General features: G+C 43.9%; 1 protein-coding gene across 3 annotated transcripts in view; it reads right to left on the bottom strand.

Annotated features, from left to right (window-relative positions):
• The window catches only part of GALC (galactosylceramidase), a 45,233-nt gene that overhangs the window by 13,614 nt on the left and 10,264 nt on the right, over nucleotides 1–21,355 (bottom strand). For 2 of the 3 annotated variants that reach the window (XM_028718111.2, XM_077924983.1), the window contains exons 4-9: nucleotides 17,531–17,644; nucleotides 13,761–13,900; nucleotides 12,856–12,894; nucleotides 3,827–3,957; nucleotides 1,745–1,900; nucleotides 886–1,010 (exon numbers count right to left, since the gene is read on the bottom strand). In XM_028718111.2, coding sequence (XP_028573944.2) covers nucleotides 886–1,010; nucleotides 1,745–1,900; nucleotides 3,827–3,957; nucleotides 12,856–12,894; nucleotides 13,761–13,900; nucleotides 17,531–17,644 — 705 coding nt within the window. Of the gene's footprint in view, nucleotides 1–885; nucleotides 1,011–1,744; nucleotides 1,901–3,826; nucleotides 3,958–9,915; nucleotides 10,044–12,855; nucleotides 12,895–13,760; nucleotides 13,901–17,530; nucleotides 17,645–21,355 lie in introns of all 3 variants that reach the window. The other variant, XM_028718118.2, reaches the window with a different exon arrangement.

Here is a 21,355-nt window from a genome sequence, read left to right as displayed (position 1 = left end):
AAGGTGCCATAGATGTATCTGAGGGCACTGTGGTGGACATGGACACCATGTTGGGGACTCCAGCTCTACACACACAGGTTGATGCAGAGAGGTGGGGACTGGTCCTAACATTAGGCAGAGTGATGCAGCCATCTCTGGCAGCCAATTTGGGGTGACATGAAATCGTTGCAGGAAATATTTGTGTATTTATTGTTGATTTTTTTACAAGACAGGAGAGGAACTTGCAGTATTTTCTGCCCCCAAATAACTTTGTTGGCCTTGGGTACTATGTACTTTAGGGATAGAAAATGCATCATTTCCTGCTGCACCACAGAAAGCAAAATGTCTAGAGCTGGCCCTATGTACATATACATACATACACAAACACACAGAGAGAGAATTTGCTTAGTTCTGCCCCCCTGGGGGAAACATGGAATCTTACTAAAATTTGCAATCCTAACTCCACTTACCTGGGAGTAAACCTTGTTAAATTAAATAGGGCTTCTGAGCCACAGTTAGGGCTACTCTGTAAATACATGTGCATGTATGTGTGTATAGCATGAATACGTGGCATTTTTTATCATGCTGATCGTGCCTTGAGCTGGCCCTTATTGCGCCCAAACAAGTTAATTTCCAAATACGCCACAACCTTTCCCTTCCAGCTCTTAGTTAACTTGCCAAGAACATCACTACTACAAAGGCTGTCCAATAAGTTTGAAAAATTGCACCACAGAGCAGCAATTCAAAATACATTTGCGGTGCAATCCCATGCATATCTATGCAGAAGTTAGCCCTGCTGGGTTAAATAGTTTGTATGCCCAATGAAGTGTGCTGCGGCCACAATTGGAAAAGCCACAATTGGAAAACATACATCTCATTTCAAAAAGCTCTGTCTAAAAAAAATACCTGTTATCCATATGGGGGGGTTCACAGTGTAATGCCCGCTCCATGGTTCCTGCGCTGTCATTAAACCACACCGGCCGAAAGGTAAATCTTCATAGTAACTAGCCACCAAATTCCAAGCAATAGTGCTGTGTGATATAGAGATAAAGAAGACAGGAATTAATAAAGAGAATCATGTAAAGAATTGGTCTAGCATGCTATGGTTAGACCAATAAATATACTGGGAATATATTTGTCTATGAGAAAGGGCTGTAGCTCAACGTATGTCATCAGTATATTGCTGACAACGTACTCCAAAATTCCAGATTACTTGTTAAACAGCAAGAAGAATAAAACTGAACCCCCACAGTGAAGGCTCTACAAAGCCGAACAGCACTCCCCAAGCATCACCCTCTGGAAATGACCATCCAAGCAGGACCCGACCAACTGCAAAGTGGGTACCACCCACCCCCAACTCAGACAGCCGCTCCAGAAGGATACTATGGTTGATGGTACTGAAAGCCGCTGAGAGATCGAGGAGAATTAACAGGGACATATTTCCCCTCCATCTTTCTCCCAACAAGAGGTCATCATGCAGGTCATCAACAACAACTGCAGATAACATGTGAAGAGGGGAATTAAGACTTATCTGGGCCACAATATCAAGTGTTTGAGCCTACGTCTTCTGTTGTGGATAAAAGTGAAGCAGACTGTCAAGTTTCAAGTCCACAGGGATTTCATTAGCTGAAAAATGCAAACCTGGCAACCAGCATTTCCAATTACTGGTAATTAGACAAGGTTTTATTCTACCTTGCTAGATAGATAGAGACAGACAGACAGGCAGACACACACACATCTATAATTCTTGAAAGTCAAGACGTACGATGTCATTTTCCCATTCACAAAATTCTGGTTCAGGATTCGAGCCCAGCAACCTGCCCCCACTTCATCATTGAAAGTGCTATAGTCTTCTGAAGCCCAGAGTTTCTTCTTTGTCTGCAATGCACTAGGCACCGTTTTCGTCCCTGGGTAATGAGCCCTGGATATTGAAAAACAAAAAGCAAGGACAAATTTTAACTCCACGCAAGCACTCTAAATACACTTGATTGCAGTAAGTTTAAACTTTAGAAAACTGTAGTTTCTTTTCTTTCTTTCTTTTGCAGTAGTTCTTCTTATCAGTCCTTTCCTCCATGGAGGAGAGATTAGGATCCAAACACCTCTAGAATACATTTAACAAATCACTGATCACCCAGTGAAATTGGGTGTCTTTTTCCTGTGTGTTTGCATCTGCCATCTCTTAACCTGCTGCCTTGCAAACATTGTGAAATCCAGCTCCTATCTGTGCCATTTAGAATGCCCAACAGTTAGGGGTGATGGAAACTGCAGTCCATGATGTCTGTAAGGCACAGGGTTGGTGAAGGCTAGGCTGCATCATCCATTTGGATGCAATACACAGTTAAGTCCATGACCCGGAAGAACAAAATACTTGGAACCTGAAAGTGTCAGGGATTTATTAATTTCTGCCAAAGACTGCCATTTAACTATTCTGAATACTGAATTTTAAACTGCTGTAACCAGCTGTGGGACCTGCTGGTGAAGGGTGGCTAATAGACTGAATAATAATAATTTACATCTCAAAACTTGGAAGGGGAAAAAATAAATACTTAGCATCTACATAGCACTCTGGACACTCAAAAGAGCTTTGTATACTTTCTCATCCATCTTTGCAAAAACCCTGCAAAATAAGTCATTATCACTGTCTCCATTCTCTCTCTCTCGGCCTCTGGTGGGCTCACAGCAGAGGCAGAATTTAAACTGCATGGGTTTACTAACTCTCAGCCGCCATTCTTGACCCAAAGTCAAAGACCTTATGGACTATAGTGCCACATGGCAGGGATTGGGGTTCTTGTTTCTCAAAACAGGAACCCTGCCTCACTCTGGGCATGCCATGTTGATTTTGAAACATGGAACTACTGAAACATGCAGCTACCCCTAAGAACTTTCTATCTTCTGAAATCTTGAACTACAGTTATCTTATCGTTTTAACCTAAATCACACCAATTTACCTCCCACAACACACACACACACGATTCAGATCTTAACTGAATATAGTCCATCTCCACAATCACCAGTTTCAAAAAGATACACAAGGCAAATTTTACTCACTGAAGAGCTAATGTCACCACATGGATTGGTCAGGCTGATCAAATCAGATCTACATGGCAACCATTCACTCTACCAAAAGGGAACAACCAGAACTAAGGAGACCTACCACTATGAATTACAGTCAATTGCATGCAAGTAGAGCCTGACAGGTCTCCCTACTGTCCAAAGAAAACAGCTTTGGGAGGATGTGATTTTGAGCAAAGACTTCCTCCACCAGAGTACCAAACGTATATCTAGACTTACAAGCATATTTGGAATCTTGGAAAGAGGGGAAACAGCTTGGGGAGGTGGGTGGCATGATTTGAAGAAATGAGGCACTTCTTTTCACAAATTCTTCTCTCCCCTTTTCCCACAGCAAAAGAAAAAGGAGAGGGTTGTCATGTTCCAATTACATAAATGTGTGTGTATAGTTCAGTATCCCTGAAAGCATCCTATGAATGTCTAATCAGAGGTCAGTCCATCTTTGCAACAATGGGTCATCCTCCCAGATCCATGTGTATGGCAGGGGTAGCCAACATGCTGCCCTGCAGATGCTATTGGGACTACAGCTCCCATGAGCCATGACCACCGCCAAGTTGGCCGAGGCTGGTGAGAGTTGCATTCCAACATCTGATGGGCACAACGCATGCTCCCCTTGGCATACAGGATTGCTGCTAAAGAGGCACGTGGCCAACATTTTGTAACTGCTATGCTGATATTCCAGAATTTTTTTTCCAAAGTTGCTGTTTCCCATCATTTGCCAGAAATTTTCAGAAGGGATTATGGGTGGGGAAAAATCAGCTTTGAAGAGATGTCCTACCCAATGATATCGACTGCTTCACGAAGCTCAGAGTCAACCAGCATGAAAAAGGAAACTGGCTCCCAGAGGTTATCGCTGGCTATGATCCTCACCCGCTGCAGCTCTTGTTTATCCAAAGTGTATCTTAAAAGCTTGGAAAATAAAGAGATGAAAAGGTAGTATTCCCCCACACAGCGTTTTCCAAAAATCAAGGCTGCCGTGCTTCTTTTGGTACACAGCAGGCATATTATGTGCTTCACTCTGCTGAAGGCTAGGTATTAAACAGGAATTGAAAGTCTGCTCTCAGATTTGATCTTGGGAAGCTAGAGAAGGACCCTGCTCTCATTCACATCCATTGATAGACATAATCAACAAAGTCCACCGTCTCTCTGTGCAATAGCCCTGACACAGGATATGAGCAGCTTCTAAAGTGTAAGCTTGAATGTGTGTGCCAATGTTACTTTAAGCTGGGTTTTAAGAAGAATCAGCAAGCAGTGGGAGAAGGCACAAATTACAGCTTTATTATTCTGCGCCAAGATTTTATCACCTGTACCTCACCTCCCTGAGAGACATCTGCACAAATGGTAGAGTTTCAAAAACTGCAGACAAGAACTTCACCAAAGATGGATTGAATTGGTATAAACAGACTGTAAGATATCACTATTAAACAAAGCTCACGGGAGACCTTTATGTACAGCCCAGGTGACCAACATGGTAAAGGTAAAGGACCCCTGGATGGTTAAGTCCAGTCAAAGGTGACTATGAGGTGGTTATGGGGTATTCCCCTTCAGGCCAAGGGAGCCGGCGTTTGTTCACAGACAGCTTTCCGAGTCATGTGGCCAGCATGACTAAACCGCTTCTGGCGCAACGGAACAGTGATGGAAGCCAGAGTGCATGGAAACACTATTTACCTTCCCGCTGCAGCGGTACCTACTAGTAGCCGCAGCTACTAGTGTGTTTTGAACTGCTAGGTTGGCAGAAGCTGTGAGAGAGCAATGGGAGCTCACCCCATCGCGGGGATTTGAACCGCTGATCAGCAAGCCCAAGAGGCTCAGTGACTAACTACAACATCCCGTGAACACATGCAAGGGGAAACAAAGTGGCCATGTTATTCTGCTGCAGCAAAGACACTGATACCTCTTTCAAAAGATTTGCAGCTTAAAACAACACCACCACCTGCAATAGACCCATAAACCTCATTGAAACAAAAGGTCTTCAAAATAACTTAGCTGTTATACAAAAGAGCTACTATGGTTGCTGGCATCTGTCTGTCTTGAAAGACAATGGAGTGCACCTCCAGGGGTGAAGTCAACCGCTGCATTAGCAGAACCAAAGTGACCTCCTGGGATGCAAGCCTGGGCAGTGTGCATGCAGTGCACCTGGGCTACCCAGATGACAAATATCCCGTTCTCGGTCTCACTGATATGGTCCAAAGGAAAGCAGAGTTGAGCGAAGGAGGCATACAAGGCACCTTCCAACCATCTTAAGAGCATTCATCGTTATCTACTTCCTTCCACAAATACAACTAGTTTTCTGCAAAAGTAGGATTAGTACATATTTGGATGGCACCTCATAGAAGTTCCTAAATATTAGATTACTCCCAATATTGTAAATGGAACCAACCTCCAGTTGGACCAAGACAAAGAATTCAAATTCATACCTAAATTTGTCAAGGGTCAATACATTTTGGCTGGCCTTACCAACGGAGCTAAGCATTTGTTGTTGGCAGGACCCCACTCCTCCAAAGGACAGGGTCCAACAGCTTCTCTGAAATGCGGCACATGGTCAGAAGTCAGAAGAAAATCTGCTCCTCTGAACTTTTTTGTTTGGGGTAAGGGGGAGAAGTGGGAACATGAAAACAAGTTCCACCTCCAAAAGTTTAGAGATGGGGTTATGCAAAGTATTGCTCTTCCTCTGCACCTCGCTGGTACTCTAACCAAGCAACTACCAATGGGTGCAGAGGCTGGGCAAGCCAGGACACCTCCATCTCTTCCTTCCAAATTGGGAAGAAACTTTATTTTTATTTCTTGCAAGCAAGTAAAGTTATGGAGTAGAGAAAAGATCAATAGGGATGTCTCCTAGACACACAGGGCCAATTCAACACCTACTGCACACACAAACGTTTATGCTAGAAGTGACTATCACAAGCAGAATTTCTACAATTCAAGTTGCTAACCTCCTGAACAAACTCTATGGAGCCCAACCAGAGCCCTCTATGCTTAAGCCAGTTACTGCAATGGCTTTGGGGACAAAAGCAAATTCTCTCCCGACTAAAGCCCAAACCCATTTTCAATTCTCATTCATTCATTCACAACTCATTCATTCACAACTCATTCATTCACTCCATGGCGAACTTGCGGCAAGACACAGACTTGGCTCCCAAGGCATCATCACTGCGGTGGCAAACAGAGGACATTTCTATTTTCAAACACCACTAACGTTCCACTAGGTTGTCTCTCTGAACAGCAACAGAAGAATCTGAAGGGAGGGGGAAAGGCTCAGTGGCTACAGCACCCGATTTGCATGCAGACGGTCCCAGGATGAATCCTCAGCATCTCCAGGTAAGGCTAGGAGGGAAGATGCCTGAAACCATGCAGAGCTGCTGTCAGTCAGCATAGACAACACTCAGCTAGATGGACCAATGGTCCGACTCATTATAAGGCAGCTTCCTACACTATGTAAATAACAGGGAAGTCAAGAGTATTTTTTCAACCAGCTTGCCCACCCTCATGCACTTATGTAATGGCTTAACTATCCCCCCCCCCCCCCCTGCTCCTGGTCACAATCCAGATCAGGGCTCCCCACTGACGCCTTTTGTAAAGGAAAGATACTGGGAGTTCCAATTACATCAAGTTTCAAACCCATTTTTAAAAACACAGCTTAAGAAGTTGAAAATAGCCTCAACTACATCTTATTTCAGAGTTTGTCTCAATCTAAAACAAAATGCAGGTGGTGTTTACTGAGTCAGACTGTGAAACTACAGGCAAGACACTAAAATCTGGTGCATTTAAGAATCCTGATTTCCTCGTACAGTGGTACCTCGGGTTAAGTACTTAATTCGTTCTGGAGGTCCGTTCTTAACCTGAAACTGTTCTTAACCTGAAGCACCACTTTAGCTAAGGGGGCCTCCTGCTGCCACCGCGCCGCCGGAGCACATTTCTGTTCTTATCCTGAAGCAAAGTTCTTAACCTGAAGCACTATTTCTGGGTTAGCAGAGTGTGTAACCTGAAGTGTATGTAACCTGAAGCGTATGTAACCCGAGGTACCACTGTAAAATTAACTGCAAAGGTCCTAGAAGAAGGCATGTCATTTTAAAAAAAAATGGTTATAGCATCAGTTTACCTATCATGAACAAGCTTCAATATACAACCTGTCCAATAACAAGGTTAGGAGGACTTTGCATGAGACTAGTTTTTGGAAGCCTATCTGCATAGCTACGTGGTTACTCTGAGGCCTAAGTGAGCACGTTCAGAAAAGCAAGACATGATCCATGGCAATCTTTTCTACCACCCAGTAGCAGGCTGCACTGCTCACCTGACCTCCTTCCAGCTGTTGCATGCTGGAATGGAGAGGCAGAGGAAAGATCAGTGCATTGCAAACATGCGAGCAAGAGCACTAGCCTGGTTCCGCCACCACATTTGCACCACACCAACCTCAACACCACAACACCCCTTCTTGTCCCTTTAGGCAGCTGTGACTCAGCTAGAGCAAAGTCAGGTGAGCAGCATCATTCCACACACAGTGCCTGCCACTAATCACACCCAAGTATAAACCTTGAGGTGCTCTTGCCTATAATGCCTGACTACCATTTTTCAATCAGAAAAGTTATTCCATGGCAAGTTATCGTTTTGAAAATCTTAAGTTCTTCTGAGGGCTGACAGTGTGTGTGTGTGTGTGTGTGTGTGTGTGTGTGTGTGTGAGAGAGAGAGAGAGAGAGAGAGAGAGAGAGAGAGAGAGAGAGAGAGAATGTACCTAACTAGATTATTAATCCTGTTGAATGAATCCACAATTGGGTCAAATGTGACTACCAGCTGAATTGCTTTTAAATTAGTCAGCAGAGAGTTAATTGATGCTGTGGCAATTTAGTAACATTAGACAACTCTGCAGAACAGGTTGTATGAAAACCAATGGCCCTGATTAGTGCCCCAAATTTGTTGTGAACCTCCCTGAGATCTACAGATGAAGGATGGTATATTTTATTTTATTTTATTTTTACTATTATTATTATCATTATCATCACCATCATCTTCAAAATTCAGGTGCATGAAGACACCATTAGGAGCCGCCAGCCTCAGCCGAACTACTATAAATATCCCCTAATTAAAATAACTCTTTTGTTTGGCTAAAAGGGGTAGCTTTTGCTTACTGGTTAATTAGCCTTCACAAAACAGATTTATGATCCAGCCCTATGTAGCCTCACTTAGTTCAATGATGCTTGTCCCCTAGTGAGCGCGTTCAGAATAGTGCTTGCCCCCTACTTAAGGGGTACATCAGAAAAGGAACTTTTATTTCTCTAGTTTTCCTCCCAAGAGATGTACATGGCTTTTAAAAATGCAAAAGTAAGAGCTGCCCCAAAATATTGTTGTGTGGAATGTTCCTGCTCAGTGCTGTTCACTTCCACCCACTTCCTCCCTCCCAAGAGCCAGCCAGTATTCCATGGGTACAGAGCATGCTCAGTGGTCACTGTGCAGGTCCATGGGAGGGCAGGGGCGATCGCGGCTGTGCCAATCACACACCCCAGCCGGGCCGCAATGCCAGATCACACCCCCTGGGCACAATCACCCCACCCCCTGGGCGGATCGCCCTGCCCCCGGGTGCACAGCATGTGCAACGCTCCGGGTGCCTGAGCAGCTAGCTCCGCCATTGCCACTGTGCTGCTTTGTGGGGTTATCGCCTGCGTATTCCTTAAGGTTCTTGCCTACTACTTCGGCAGATTATAGTGTTCCTCCACAAACCTGCTGATACCTCCCTCTTATGCGTGGGTTGGGTTGTTTAGGCTACCTAACAATTGTGTTCATACCCGAATATCAGAAAGAGAGGGAATGATGGCACTTCCATAAGCTTATTTTACAAACGTAGCAAATATCACAAACCCAAGGGCGACAGTGTCTGAACATGTGTCGATATATTGGGCGATCCTTTTTTAATACGAGGACTTCCATGTTGGAAAGGCATCTTAAGCGTAGACTGTCACTAGTAATGTCCAAATGGCCATAAATTTTCTGTATATGACATGAATTTGAATATTAAACAGGTGTTGTCTTTTTCAGCACCTACTGAAGACCTTCCTTTTTCAAAATGCCTCTGAGTTCAGCTTTGAATGGGAGTTCTTTAAAGGTGTTTTTAAAGTGTTTCACGGCATGTTGTTTGCTAGGTTCCTAGGTTTCTTCAGGAGGAAGGGCTGGGTACAAATTTGATTAATACATAAATGTAGGAAATGGATACCCTGCTCCTCCTCCCATAGAGCATCTAGAAGAATTTCACAGCTAAGAAATATGGAACACATATGTAACAAGGGAATACATATGTAACAAGGGAAAGTCACACATTAAAAGGACATCTACAAATGGAATTAAAAATCAGGAAATCTGAAAAAAGAGTAACAATACAGCAACGATACAGTAAAGCAGTAAAATACTACTGCTTTAAATATTAAAACCATGTTGAAAGTGAAGTTTTCAGCTCAGAGAAAAGAAAGGCCAGAGAGGGAGCCTGAAGAATTTCTACAATGAGAGTATTCCAAAACCACACCAACACCACTGAAAAGACTGTAGAAGATATATAAAAAAGGATGCAGACACCAAAATAAGCAGCAGCAGAGAGACACTAGACAGGTTGCACTAAATGCACAACGTCAAGCACAGGAGCAGAGGTGGCAAAAGGGGCAGCATAGCCCCATGCAGTAAGGACTTTATGCTCAAGTATGAGATGCAGAAATGGCCAAGCTTGGATCCAAATTTCCTTCAGTTAATGGTCAAACGTGGATCCAAACTTTCTTCAGTTCATATGGAACTGTGATCAAAGGCACAAAGGAATCACCATCACCAGATAGGTGGGGTATAAATAATAAAATTATTATTATTCTTTTTACCCAAGGTTTCCACACTTACCCCACTATATCAACCGAGTCATTAAGATAGGGATCGACAAGCATTTCATTTGCAATGTCCCATTCACCATCCGCAGCAATGATGCCAACCTTCCTTAAACCCACTCTGTCCATGGTTTTGCGCAGTACCTTGATAACAGATAACATTACTTGACAGATAACACAGCTTTCATCAATGGGGAGAGTGTGACATTATCTTAACAGATCAAATTAAAGTGCGAGAGCTGTGAAATGATGGAAGAGCTGAGCTTCTACACACACAGTTAATCTGCCCGAGTGTCACAGCTCTCAAATGGAATCCTGAACACCCTTACCTGAGAGCTTTCTCTCTTCCTGGCCCCTTTCCAATATGTACATGAACTACTGCTTTAAATTGTGCTCCAAAGCTCCCAGTTCCCCAAGTTATTCATGTATTACCAGTTCTTAATCCTGGAACCTGTTGTTAAAACAAGGACTTCCAGGGCTGCAACTTGAAGGGCGTGCCTTGGCAGGTGTACAGATTCACTTTCCTAGCCACCTAGCAGGCACAGCTAACTCCCGTACATCTGGTGATACACCTGCCACCTCCAACACACTGTTCTGGATGTTCTCCCAAGCCAATTTCAGGACATGCACAGAGAGCAGGGAAACCCCATTGCACAAATAGACGGGACTCATTTGTTGAATCTCACCCATTAAGGCACCTCATCATCCAATTTAAATAATGTAAGAATTCTAAAATAAAATAACTGAATTGTTAATGACAGAGAAAGCAGAAATGCTGGAGATTTGAAAATCCTTGGCAGCTCTCCATTCTTATCATTAAACAGGCACGACACGCTGAACTCAGAAGTCAATTAAGTGTTTGAGAACTCCATCCTACATTCACTTAGCAGCCAGCTTCTAATACCATGTTTTAAAACAGGGGTGCGAAACCTCCAACCCACAGACCTGATTAGGCCCACCAGGTCTCCCCATTTGGCCACATCTACCTGCCCCACAGATGAAAGGAAACACCTGGCTCAGCTGAAATAGGTTTGCAGGGGCTGCCAATATGTGGCGTCTGCAAAACCATCTACAAAGCGCTCCGTCATGGGGTCTTGCAGAATGGTTTGCATTAGACTTCACAAGACCAGACAACCAGTCAATTGTCAGGTCTTGAGTAGTGCTTTGAAAGGTACTTCGTGGGCTGTGAATTTGCCTGCACTGTATGATTCCAAATGGTGCAGAGTGGAAGGGGTAACTGACATCATTGTGATGTCAGGTGACTGAGAGGTGAGCAGCCCCCCCCCACCTGCCAAATTTGGTCTTCACAAGGGGAGGGGAGGGAGAAGATGATCTGGCCTAAATCAGTAAAAAATTCCATTTTTAAACCCCTATTATTTCCTTCATTGTTAATCTTGCAATCTCCCCTTTTTATGCAATGCAGAAATCATTCATACAACATAAACCACTCTACACATACAGAAAAGATGATAATCTTCAAGAAATATTTCTGTCTCATACAGATAAGACTTCCCATGAGTTATGTCCATTATCCTACATTTAATAAAGCGGACTAATAATACCGCCACATCTTAGTAACTGACTGTAATTGAACTTTAACTAAAGTGCATCCCATGAATGTTTTTAAAAAGAGGGTAAGTTGATAACATCAGAAAGAGAAAACATTTTTCATTGCTATAAGACTGTAATCCTATATACTTCCCAGGGAATAAGCTCCACTGAAGTCAATGGAACTTATTTTTGAGTAGACATGGGGTTGTCTTGGAGGGCACTATGTCGGATATAAAACAAGGATGGGCAGCCAGTGGCCCTCCAGATACTCTTGGACTCCAGCTCCCATCAGCCCCAGCTAGCACAGGCATTGGGTCATGGTCAGAACTGATGGGATTTATAGTCCACAATGTCTGGAGAGTAAGTGGTTCCTCCCACCTTTCAGTTCTTGGCCTATTAGTGCTGCTGACAAACCTTACTTCACAGAAATGGAGGAATATTCACTAAAAGATACATCTGTAGCAGTGAGACAAGTTAGCTTAAGAGACACATCTGTAAATGACAAATTAAACCATGCTAGTTTTCCTAGCGCAGTTCAGGTCGGGCATGTGTGCATTCAGTCACTTACAGCTTTCACTGCAGTCCCTTTCTACCAGATATCCACACAAAATATACACTTTTAACATATCCCTTCTACATTATAACAGTAGTAGCATTTCATGTCTTCAAAAATGGGGTTCATTTAAATTTGTCATGCATAGCAAGACACTCTTAGTCAATAAACACTATGCATTGTATGCAACGGCTGAGCAAGTAGAAGGTTTAAACCATGGTTTCATGGCTTGTTTCCACGAAACCGTGGCTTGTTTCCCAGTTCAGGGGGAATGGGAGACTATGGTTAACTGAAGACTATGGTTAACAATAGTATCAGCCAGACACTGAAGAAAAAATAAAACCAACACTGAGAATCTAGAGACCCTCTAGCCCAGTGTTCCCCAAGAGGACATCCTCTCGATGTATTGGAGTACAATTCCCATCAGCTCCAATCAACATGGCCAGCAGCCAGGGATTATGGGAATTGTAGTCCAAAGCATTTGAGAGCCATCAGCTGGGCATGTTTGGATTGCAGCCATTTTCTATGCATCTTTATCCATTAAAACTGCCTTAGGAAGCTTTGCCACTCGTTAGCAACAGAACAAAAACAAAAAAGGCTAGAATTGTAGGTAAGCTGATAAAGGTAAGCTTCAGTGCAGACATTCTGCCCTCTTCTCCACACATAGACACACACAGAGACACACCAGCTGTGCTGTTCTGATGTGTCCAAGCAAAATTGGGAGAGGATGCATAGGGAGAGATCCTGTTGCACTAGTACAACAACTTAGATGAATTCTGCTAGAAGTTCGATGTTATACATGCTAAGAATGCATTATTTAAAAAATGGATGTCAATTGATCAGTTGACCTACCTTGATATATTTGCTGCTAAAAGACCGTTCATTCCAGATCTAAAAATACCAAAAAAAAAAAAAAAGAAGTGATACAAAGGTAAGAGAAGACACACTCAAATCGAATTCCTAGCATGCCCTGCCTGAGCTTGCTGACCTTAAGCGTGAAGGGCAAAAGGCGCTACACATGAACCAGGTTAAGGTTTTGCTCCTAGTACTTATGAAGCCTCTGGTTTCTCTAGGTATGATATACTGCAGAAGAAACTGTCCAGACTTAAGGATCTGCACTGGAAGCTACGCTCTCTGTCCTCGCCCAACGTGTGGTAATAATGCACACAGATACGAAAGGCAGGCAGTGGTGGATGGCCTAAAGGAAGATCTGCAATCTCTACTAGTAAATCTCTGGGTGATTAAAAGTAGATGAGCAACAAATTCTGACTACCAACTGTTCAACAACAACAACAACAACAACAGAAATGAGGAAAGCAGGAGAAGGAGGACTGAAAATTGGGGTGGGGTGGAGGGAAGGAACATAAGTTCAATGCAGTTCTGGTAGTAAAAACAAATGCCTGGGCTCAGAATTGTTTAATTGCAGCACCTTCTCCAAGTGTTACAGGTAGGAAAAAGGATGGGTGTGTTTGTGTATAAATGTGTACACAAAGGAAACGTATGTCTTTTGTCCCAGGCTCTGACTGGTGGATCTTGAGGTTCTAGGACAAAAAAACAAGGCAAATCCCATAAGCCTAAAGTGTGCGCACCAATGTTTCCTAATCATTACAGTCTTTTAATAATTGAGGGGAGGGGTGTGAAGTAACCCAGTGGATTTTTTTCAGGAAAATGGTCGAAGCAGGCTTGTATTAGATGACTTTGGAATCTCTAACATGAATCATGTTCAAAAGTATTTAAAGAGGAATTCCTTTACTAACCCCGATGTAGTCAATGTCCAAATCATGAAATCTTTTAGCGCCTATAATCCAGGACACAATATAATAAGCAGTGACATCCGGATAATCATAGGGCCAGTTCTCACCCCTCCCAACCCATCCTGGAAAAGCCCAGGGCAACCCTGTAAAGAGAAGGAAAAAAACAAGCATAAAATTAATACAACGGAAAAGCTTAGCACACAGCCCTTATTCTCAAAATAGGACAGTTCAAACTTCAACCTACCCTGCAGGAGAGGCATTGTGGGTGTGCTCACACTACAGAACAATCCACACATTTCTTTGCTCTTGAAACCAGTGAGGCACCACTCAGTTCTGGTTTTTAGAAATTATACAGAAAGCTTCCTACTTCTTTGGCCATGGGAGTATAATATCTACCATCTTGAAGAGGCACCTCCCCCCTAAATTTTCAATTTCAGAGCTTGCTGTCATTATTTATTATTTTACAGTGGTACCTCGTGTTAAGTACTTAATTCGTTGCAGAGGTCCATTCTTAACCTGAAACTGTTCTTAACCTAAAGCACCACTTTAGCTAATGGGGCCTCCTGCTGCTGCTGCTGCTGCGCCGCCGGAGCACAATTTCTGTTCTCATCCTGAAGCAAAGTTCTTAACCCGAGGTACTATTTCTGGGTTAGCGGAGTCTGTAACCTGAAGCGTATGTAACCTGAAGCGTCTGTAACCTGAGGTACCACTGTATTTCCTTTATGAATAGCTCCCCATGAACCACCCCCAAGCAATTAACGATCAATGACTGCATTAATAAAAACATTCAAAACAGAGAAAGATTGGTACAAAGATCTCTGAAGGAGCATCTCCACCCCCAACGTTCAGCCCAGACACTGAGGTCCAGCGCTGAGGGCCTTCTGGCAGTTCCCTCATTCAAGAAGTGATGTTACAGGGAACCAGGCAGAGGGTCTTCTCAGTAGTGGCGCCCGCTCTGTGGAACGCCCTCCCAGAAGATGTCAAGGAAATAAGCAACTATCCGACTTTTCAAAGGCAGCCCTGTTCAGGGAAGTTTTTAATGTTTGAAGTTTTATTCTGTTTTTAATGTTCTGTTGAAAGCTGCCCAGAGTGGCTGGGGAAACCCAGCCAGATGCGTGGGGTAGAAATTAATAATAATAATCATAATTTTTGTTATTATTATTATCATCATCATCATCTCCACTTAGAATGCTTGCAGGAAAAGGGAGGTCTTCAACAGGTGCCAAAAAGACAGCAGCGTCTGCTTGATATATAGCTGGTGGGAGTTCCAAAGGGTAGATGCCGCCAAACAAAAGGCATTAGTCCAGCATTGTACAGCAGGCGCTGCAACAGTCCAACAGCTTGACCTCACCCCCAAAAGGCGCACTCCTCCATTGTCTCACAAAGCCCACGGATGCAAACAACAGCACAAAATGGACCTCCTGATGAGATGATGTCTGAGGGAGGCCCTCTCCTGCAGAGTACAGTGCTCAACTGGGTGTAAAGGGGTGAAATTATCGGCTAGGTATCCGTGTCCCAATCTATGTAAGGCTTTGTACACCAGTACCAGCCCCCTGAGTTTAGCCTGCTGTCTGGCTGGCAACCAAGGAGATTAAAAAGCAAATTACATTCATGGGGATGCTAATGCCAAGCCCAGTCTAAGAAGCTAGAAGCATGGCTAGAAGCAGGTAGGGAAACTGGTTTGGGCTAACTAGAATACAGTCATACCTTGGGTTGAAGTAGCTTCGGGATAAGTATTTTCGGGATGCACACTGCGGCGACCCGGAACTAACGGAGTGTGTTACTTCCGGGTTTCGCCACTCGCACATGCGCAGACGGTCAAAATGACATCATGCGCATGCGCGGAAGCAGCAAATTGCAACCCGCGCACGTGCAGACGCGCGGACACGGGTTGCGTTCGCTTCTGGATGCGAACGGGGCTCCGGTACGGATCCCGTTTGCATCCAGAGGTACCACTGTATCTGCACTATTGTTAATAACTATTGGCTCTTAGGGCATGTCGACATGAGAGATGAGGTAGAGGGGAGAAGAGAAGCACACCTGCCCAGGTAACTAACCAAACCATGGTTTGGCGATCAGGCAGCACTAAACATCAATTTTCTTTCGTTGGTACGTTTTGATTCAGTAGTTCCACGGTACCCCACAAATATAACTATAAATTCTCTTTTCATTCTCTCCAGAAATGTGTGCCGACAAACAATACCCCATGCTACTGGGCCTTCCCTCTCTTCCTCCGGCAAAGCTGTGGGCTTAAGTGCCTGCGGAGAAACAATGCAACCAACAAACACTCAAAGGCTCAGCCGGTCCAAACTGCACTCTTTTTGCTATCAGGCCCTCCTTTACTGTATGCCACAGAACAGTGCTTTTCACCCAGTGGTACACCTCATGGAGTTATCAGAAGGAACAATTACAGTCAGGTGACCAGCACTGCTTCGGGCTGGTCCTGGGCTTCCTTCATATTCTGAGTGTGCACATTCTCAGAACTCATGTATTTTCCATGAAACATCCACAGGTGGGGAAAAACAAATCAAGCACTCAGGAAATGACATGTTGATTGTGTGGGCAAAGAAATGCCAAAACAGGAAGGTGAGGCAGCATGCCGTTGCAATGGGCACTCCTAAAAGAGGAAGATACTACAATGCATGGGAAATATGTGTTGCCTAACTCTGTCATGGGAAGGCATTTGTGACATTATGAGTAGAAGGCTATCAAAAGAGGCAAACAACAGCCCCAGGCATCTAGTCTTCCTCATTTGTTGTCAGCCCTTCCAGGTTATGCTGATTTTCTTTGGGACACCCTACAAGAGACTATACAATGCGCTGCTTGTTCCTGTGGCTTCACCTCAGTCCCCAACCAACATCACAATTTAATTTTCCAGAAGTGTTACAGGTTCCTGCATATTGTATTTTTACAAAACAGGCTGAATTTATTCAATAAGGTTTCCTTATCAATTGCAATGGTAATTTTGGTATCAAAGCATGTGGTATATTGGAGTTTTTATATGAAAATCATAATGTTCTCTTAACCCTATGCTCCCATCACAATACATCCCCAAATCTTCCGTTTCAAATTTAAGAGCATTTTATTATACGTTTATATAACAGAAATGATCTGGAAATGGTGCGGGGGATTCAAACTACAAAATCCCTTAAGTGTGTGTTAATCATGGGGTGCTGACCGAAACCAAATTTTTAGTGAAGGGGGGTATTGGGGAGAAGCAAAATGTTTACAGTTTAATCATTATGTAAAAGGCTTCTTTCTTTTTTAAACGAATTAATAAATAAAGCCTGACAGGTCAAAATCGCTCCATCTGCCCACCAACTCATTCCTATATAAGCAGTAACAACAGCAGAGGATGCCTTCTTTTCTCTCCACCCTCCCCACCCCCACCCCCCGCCACCACCTATGGTTTTTTTCTTGGTAGCAGCTCATAGCTAGTGAGTAAAGAGAATAACCACCAGCCTGGGTTTGAATGACATGCAAAGCCAAACACTGGCTAACTTCAGGACAGCATAGGCCTGAAAAGCATCAGCTCTGAGAGCTTCCAAATTCATATGGTCCTGGTGAGCCACAGTTTGGGCTTGCAAAGTTGTGCAAACCCAGCCTCTCTCACACACACAACACACACACTCCAAGCTGAGTAAATCAATATTATTTAAAGCATGCTGCACGTTACATTGGAACAGAATGGTTTAAAATGAATCACAAAGGTCCTCTCAAATTACAGGGTAAGAAGGACAAAACGTCACACCTCACAGGTCTGCAGGTCTTACCAATCAATTTAATATTAGGGTTTCTCTTTTTAGCTTCTTTCATCAGCCACCATTCATAGCCCCGGAAATAATTTTCATCATCTTCATAGTGCATGTGGGATGGTTCAGTTCCATCTACAGAAGGAAAACAAAATTGTAGCTCAGCAATGTGTTACACATCCTTTGCTACATCAATCTAATATACATTTCTCAACACGTGTAAACTATATGTATATCATGAAACTGGACATGCAATGTTATTCTTACACCAATTTTAGCACCCTGGATAGCATCAAGGGAAGAAGGAGATTAACAACAAATGCAGTTCTCTGTACTTATACACCTACATTAAGAAACCTGATCTTCTATAGACATTCCAATGCCTATCCTGTAATCACAGGTTGTAAGAACTTACTGAGTGGAAAGCTATACTTTAAGTCAGGTTATTCTGGGGCTTATCTGCTGGAGAATCACAAGCACATGAAACAGGATGGCAAAAAATACTAAAATCTGAAATGTAGATGAAATGTGGTGCCCAGATGGCGCCATGTTATGTTGCGGGGTTCTTCATAAATCATAGAAACCAATTTTGATAAAGTCCAAAGATATTATACGCTTACGCTTGGCATTCACCCACTCATGACTCTGCACTGAAATAATGCTAATGAAAAACAATGCTAATTAAATGTTCTAAATATAAATCAGCTGTACCATCCAGCTTATGCAGTGCTTTGCCAGCCCAGGATATGCATGCCTCATTTACAAGGCGAACTGTTCTCTGTTTATGATCTATGTCCAGTTGCATTAGATTGAGAACTTCATGTAATATGGAACAATAATAACACCATTCTAACTATCCAGTATCCCTGCCAAGAAAACTCCATGGACAAAAACAAAAACTATTCTTAATAGCTACATCTGTCAACCTCAACATCCTCCAGCTACATATATAGCAATAATAATAATAAGACCATATCTATGCCACCTAATATATAACATACCTCTAAGCAGTATACAGCAAATAAAAAACCCAAAATATGCAATAAAACCATAAATACAATTTAATAAAACACTGATCTTTGTTGATACCAGTACAGTAACTGGGAGGTGATGGTATCCCCTTATCTTAACACACCTCCCCACAAAACACCTCTCAGCTTCCCACCTCTTCTCTAGGAAAGACTCTCCTCCCCGAAGGGGAGGGGAGGGGTTGTGGTCGGGGCTCGAGCTCCGGCTAGCAGGGGGCGTGGCCCCCTGCTGCCCACTCACATGGCTGGCGCTCACGCCCCCTCGGTGGCCATCCAACCGGGGGCCACGGTGGGGGCGTGTTCAGCAGCATTTTGCTGCAGCGCCAGCCTTTCCCCGGCCTCATTCTTCTCCCTTCGCCCCTCGCGAGTCAGCTGTTCTTTCTTCCGGTGAGGAGCGACCACGTGGAGCATTTCCGAAGCAGACGTTCACTGAGGGAAGTTTTGCGCTACCGTCCTATCGTCTTACCTCCCTGTACTTTCCGCTTATCCCTAATTATCGCTAGTACAACCTTCTACCTCCCTACTCCTTTAACCTCTTTTCTGCGCGCTTAACAGCTGACGGGCGCGCCTTCTGGGTTACGCTGCTGTTGCACCCCCCCTCCCGTATCTTGCCTAATCTTTCCACTGGCCGCCGGAGCGTGCAGGCTAGTCGGTAGCGTCTTTGGCCCAGGAAGGGAGCAGAGCGGCTGCGCTTTGCCCGTTGGCGTCTGAGGCAGCGGGGAGCCATCCTTAAGAGCGGGTGCGCCGCGTCCTTGTTCTTTTCGGTCCCTGCCTTCCGGGTTGGTGTTTGGCTATTGGGTTTGCTTTAGGTTTGTGGTTGTTTTGGGGGGTTTAGGTGGGGTGGTGTGCTACTAGGTTTTGAGTTCTGCAGGGAAGCCGCTCCCCCCCCCCCCTCTGGTTCTGCTGCTTTCAGCCCCCATCTCCATCCGATTTTCTTGCCGGTTGTGTGAGTAGTTGAATTCTGCTAGTGTGTGCCTGCTGCGCATTTGAGGCAGTCAGCCACGTGCGTTTGTGGGGTCCCTTCCACGTTCCGGCCGCCTCATCCCGCTTTATACAGTGGGTGAGTGTGCGGGTGTGTTGTGTGTGTGTGTGTGTGCTGCTAGTACTGCCCCCCCCTCCGTGTAGTCCCGCTCCTATCTGTTTTGTGGGGACTTATTTCAGAGGGGTTTGTGTGTGCTCTCGGTGTTACCTGCCGCTTGGAGCTTCGCTATTGCCTGGATCGCATATTGGGGAATACGTCTGAGGGGCTTGAGGCTCCCTCTTCCAGGCTTGATTCATTTCCTTATTGTGTGGTGGGGACCACTTCTGAGGGGGTGAAGGCCAGTTTGTCCGGTTCGCTTTAATTCTCGGGTCCCAGGTGGGGGGAGTGGGAGCCTGTCCGCAACCTCCCGGTCTGTTCTGCCGTTTCTGCCTGGGGATTCTCTTGGGGGTTGCCATAGGAACGCCCTTGCTAAAGAACAGCTGTTATTGTCGGCTAGCGTGTGATGTTGCCATAGAAACGCCATTGTGTTGCCTGCCAACAGAACAATTAGGCGGCTGATGAGCGGTAATTAAGCCTATTGTTCCCAGAGGCACATTTTCAGGGTACTTTGCCAGCTTATCTTACCTGAGGCAGGCTGAGGATTGCTGAGCTATTGTTCTTTTGTATCAAGTAGGAAGCTTGGCAGCGGCCACCGGCAATACCTCAGCTTTATTAATCGTAGTTTCGCGGGGGTGGCTTCCCTCCTAGCTGCTGCCCTCACCTGGCCAGCATTCAAAGGGGAAGTCATATTTGCTTTACTGCCTAGTCACTTTACAGTGTTTACCATTTCACAGTGCCACTAGGTACTGGTAGCAGACAAATTAGTAAAGATATTTATTCTATTAACAATAATAATAACAAGGCTATAGTGCCTGGCAGGCAGTAGATTGCTAGCTATTGCTCTTTTGTTCTTTTGTTCTATTGTTTTTATGGTCTTTGGAAGTGAACCTTGGTAGCGGTCTTGGCTTTATTAATTGGAGTTTAGTGGGAGCAGCTTTTCTCCTAGCTGCTGCCCTCATCTGGCTAACACAGAAGGGGGAGTTATATACCTGAGTTTCTGCCTAGTGACAATACGGTGGTTACCAGCCCATTGAGCCACTGCCAGCTGGTAGCACAGGCAAAATTCATAGAGTAAATTTATTTTATTAGCAATAATAATCACAAGGCTGGGATAAATTGAGAATTTATTGGCTTGTTTTTGATTTGGTTATTTAGCACAACCATACTGGGAAATATTAAAGAGACTGTATAGTAAGAGAGGACAAATAAGAAATTGATAAATAATAAATAGTAAACTATAAACAGATATATAGATAATACATAATAAATAAATAAATAAATAAATTTTAAAAAAAATAAAAAAAAAATTAATAATAATAAATTGAATAACTTGATATATACACAATAATAATAATAATAACAACAACATATAGATTTATATACATATATAAATAATAATAATAATAATAATAATAATAATAATTAAATAATTAATTAATTAATACATACACAGACACTCACACGTACACACATACGCTCTAACAAATACTGTGGCATTTGTAGTGTACAAAGCACACCTCATGGCTCCCAAGAGGAAGCGCGCGCCTGTGGCCACACGTAGCTCAGTAGAGAGCGCATCACGGGGTCGACAGGGCAGGGGTAATAATACAAGGCCTCCCGTCTCCCACCTCTTGAATGCTTTTAGAGCTTTCATAGATGAATACGAACAACGCTTCCCGGACGCGAACCCCAGTCCCCCCTCTTCCCCTAATGTCATCCCAGATACCCAGGTGTTCC

The sequence above is a fragment of the Podarcis muralis genome, chromosome 1, assembly GCF_964188315.1.
Source record: "Podarcis muralis chromosome 1, rPodMur119.hap1.1, whole genome shotgun sequence".
NCBI classification, from domain to species: Eukaryota; Metazoa; Chordata; class Lepidosauria; order Squamata; family Lacertidae; genus Podarcis; species Podarcis muralis.
The sequence above is the reverse complement of the archived record's forward strand: the minus strand, read 5'-3'. Positions and strand labels throughout refer to the sequence as shown.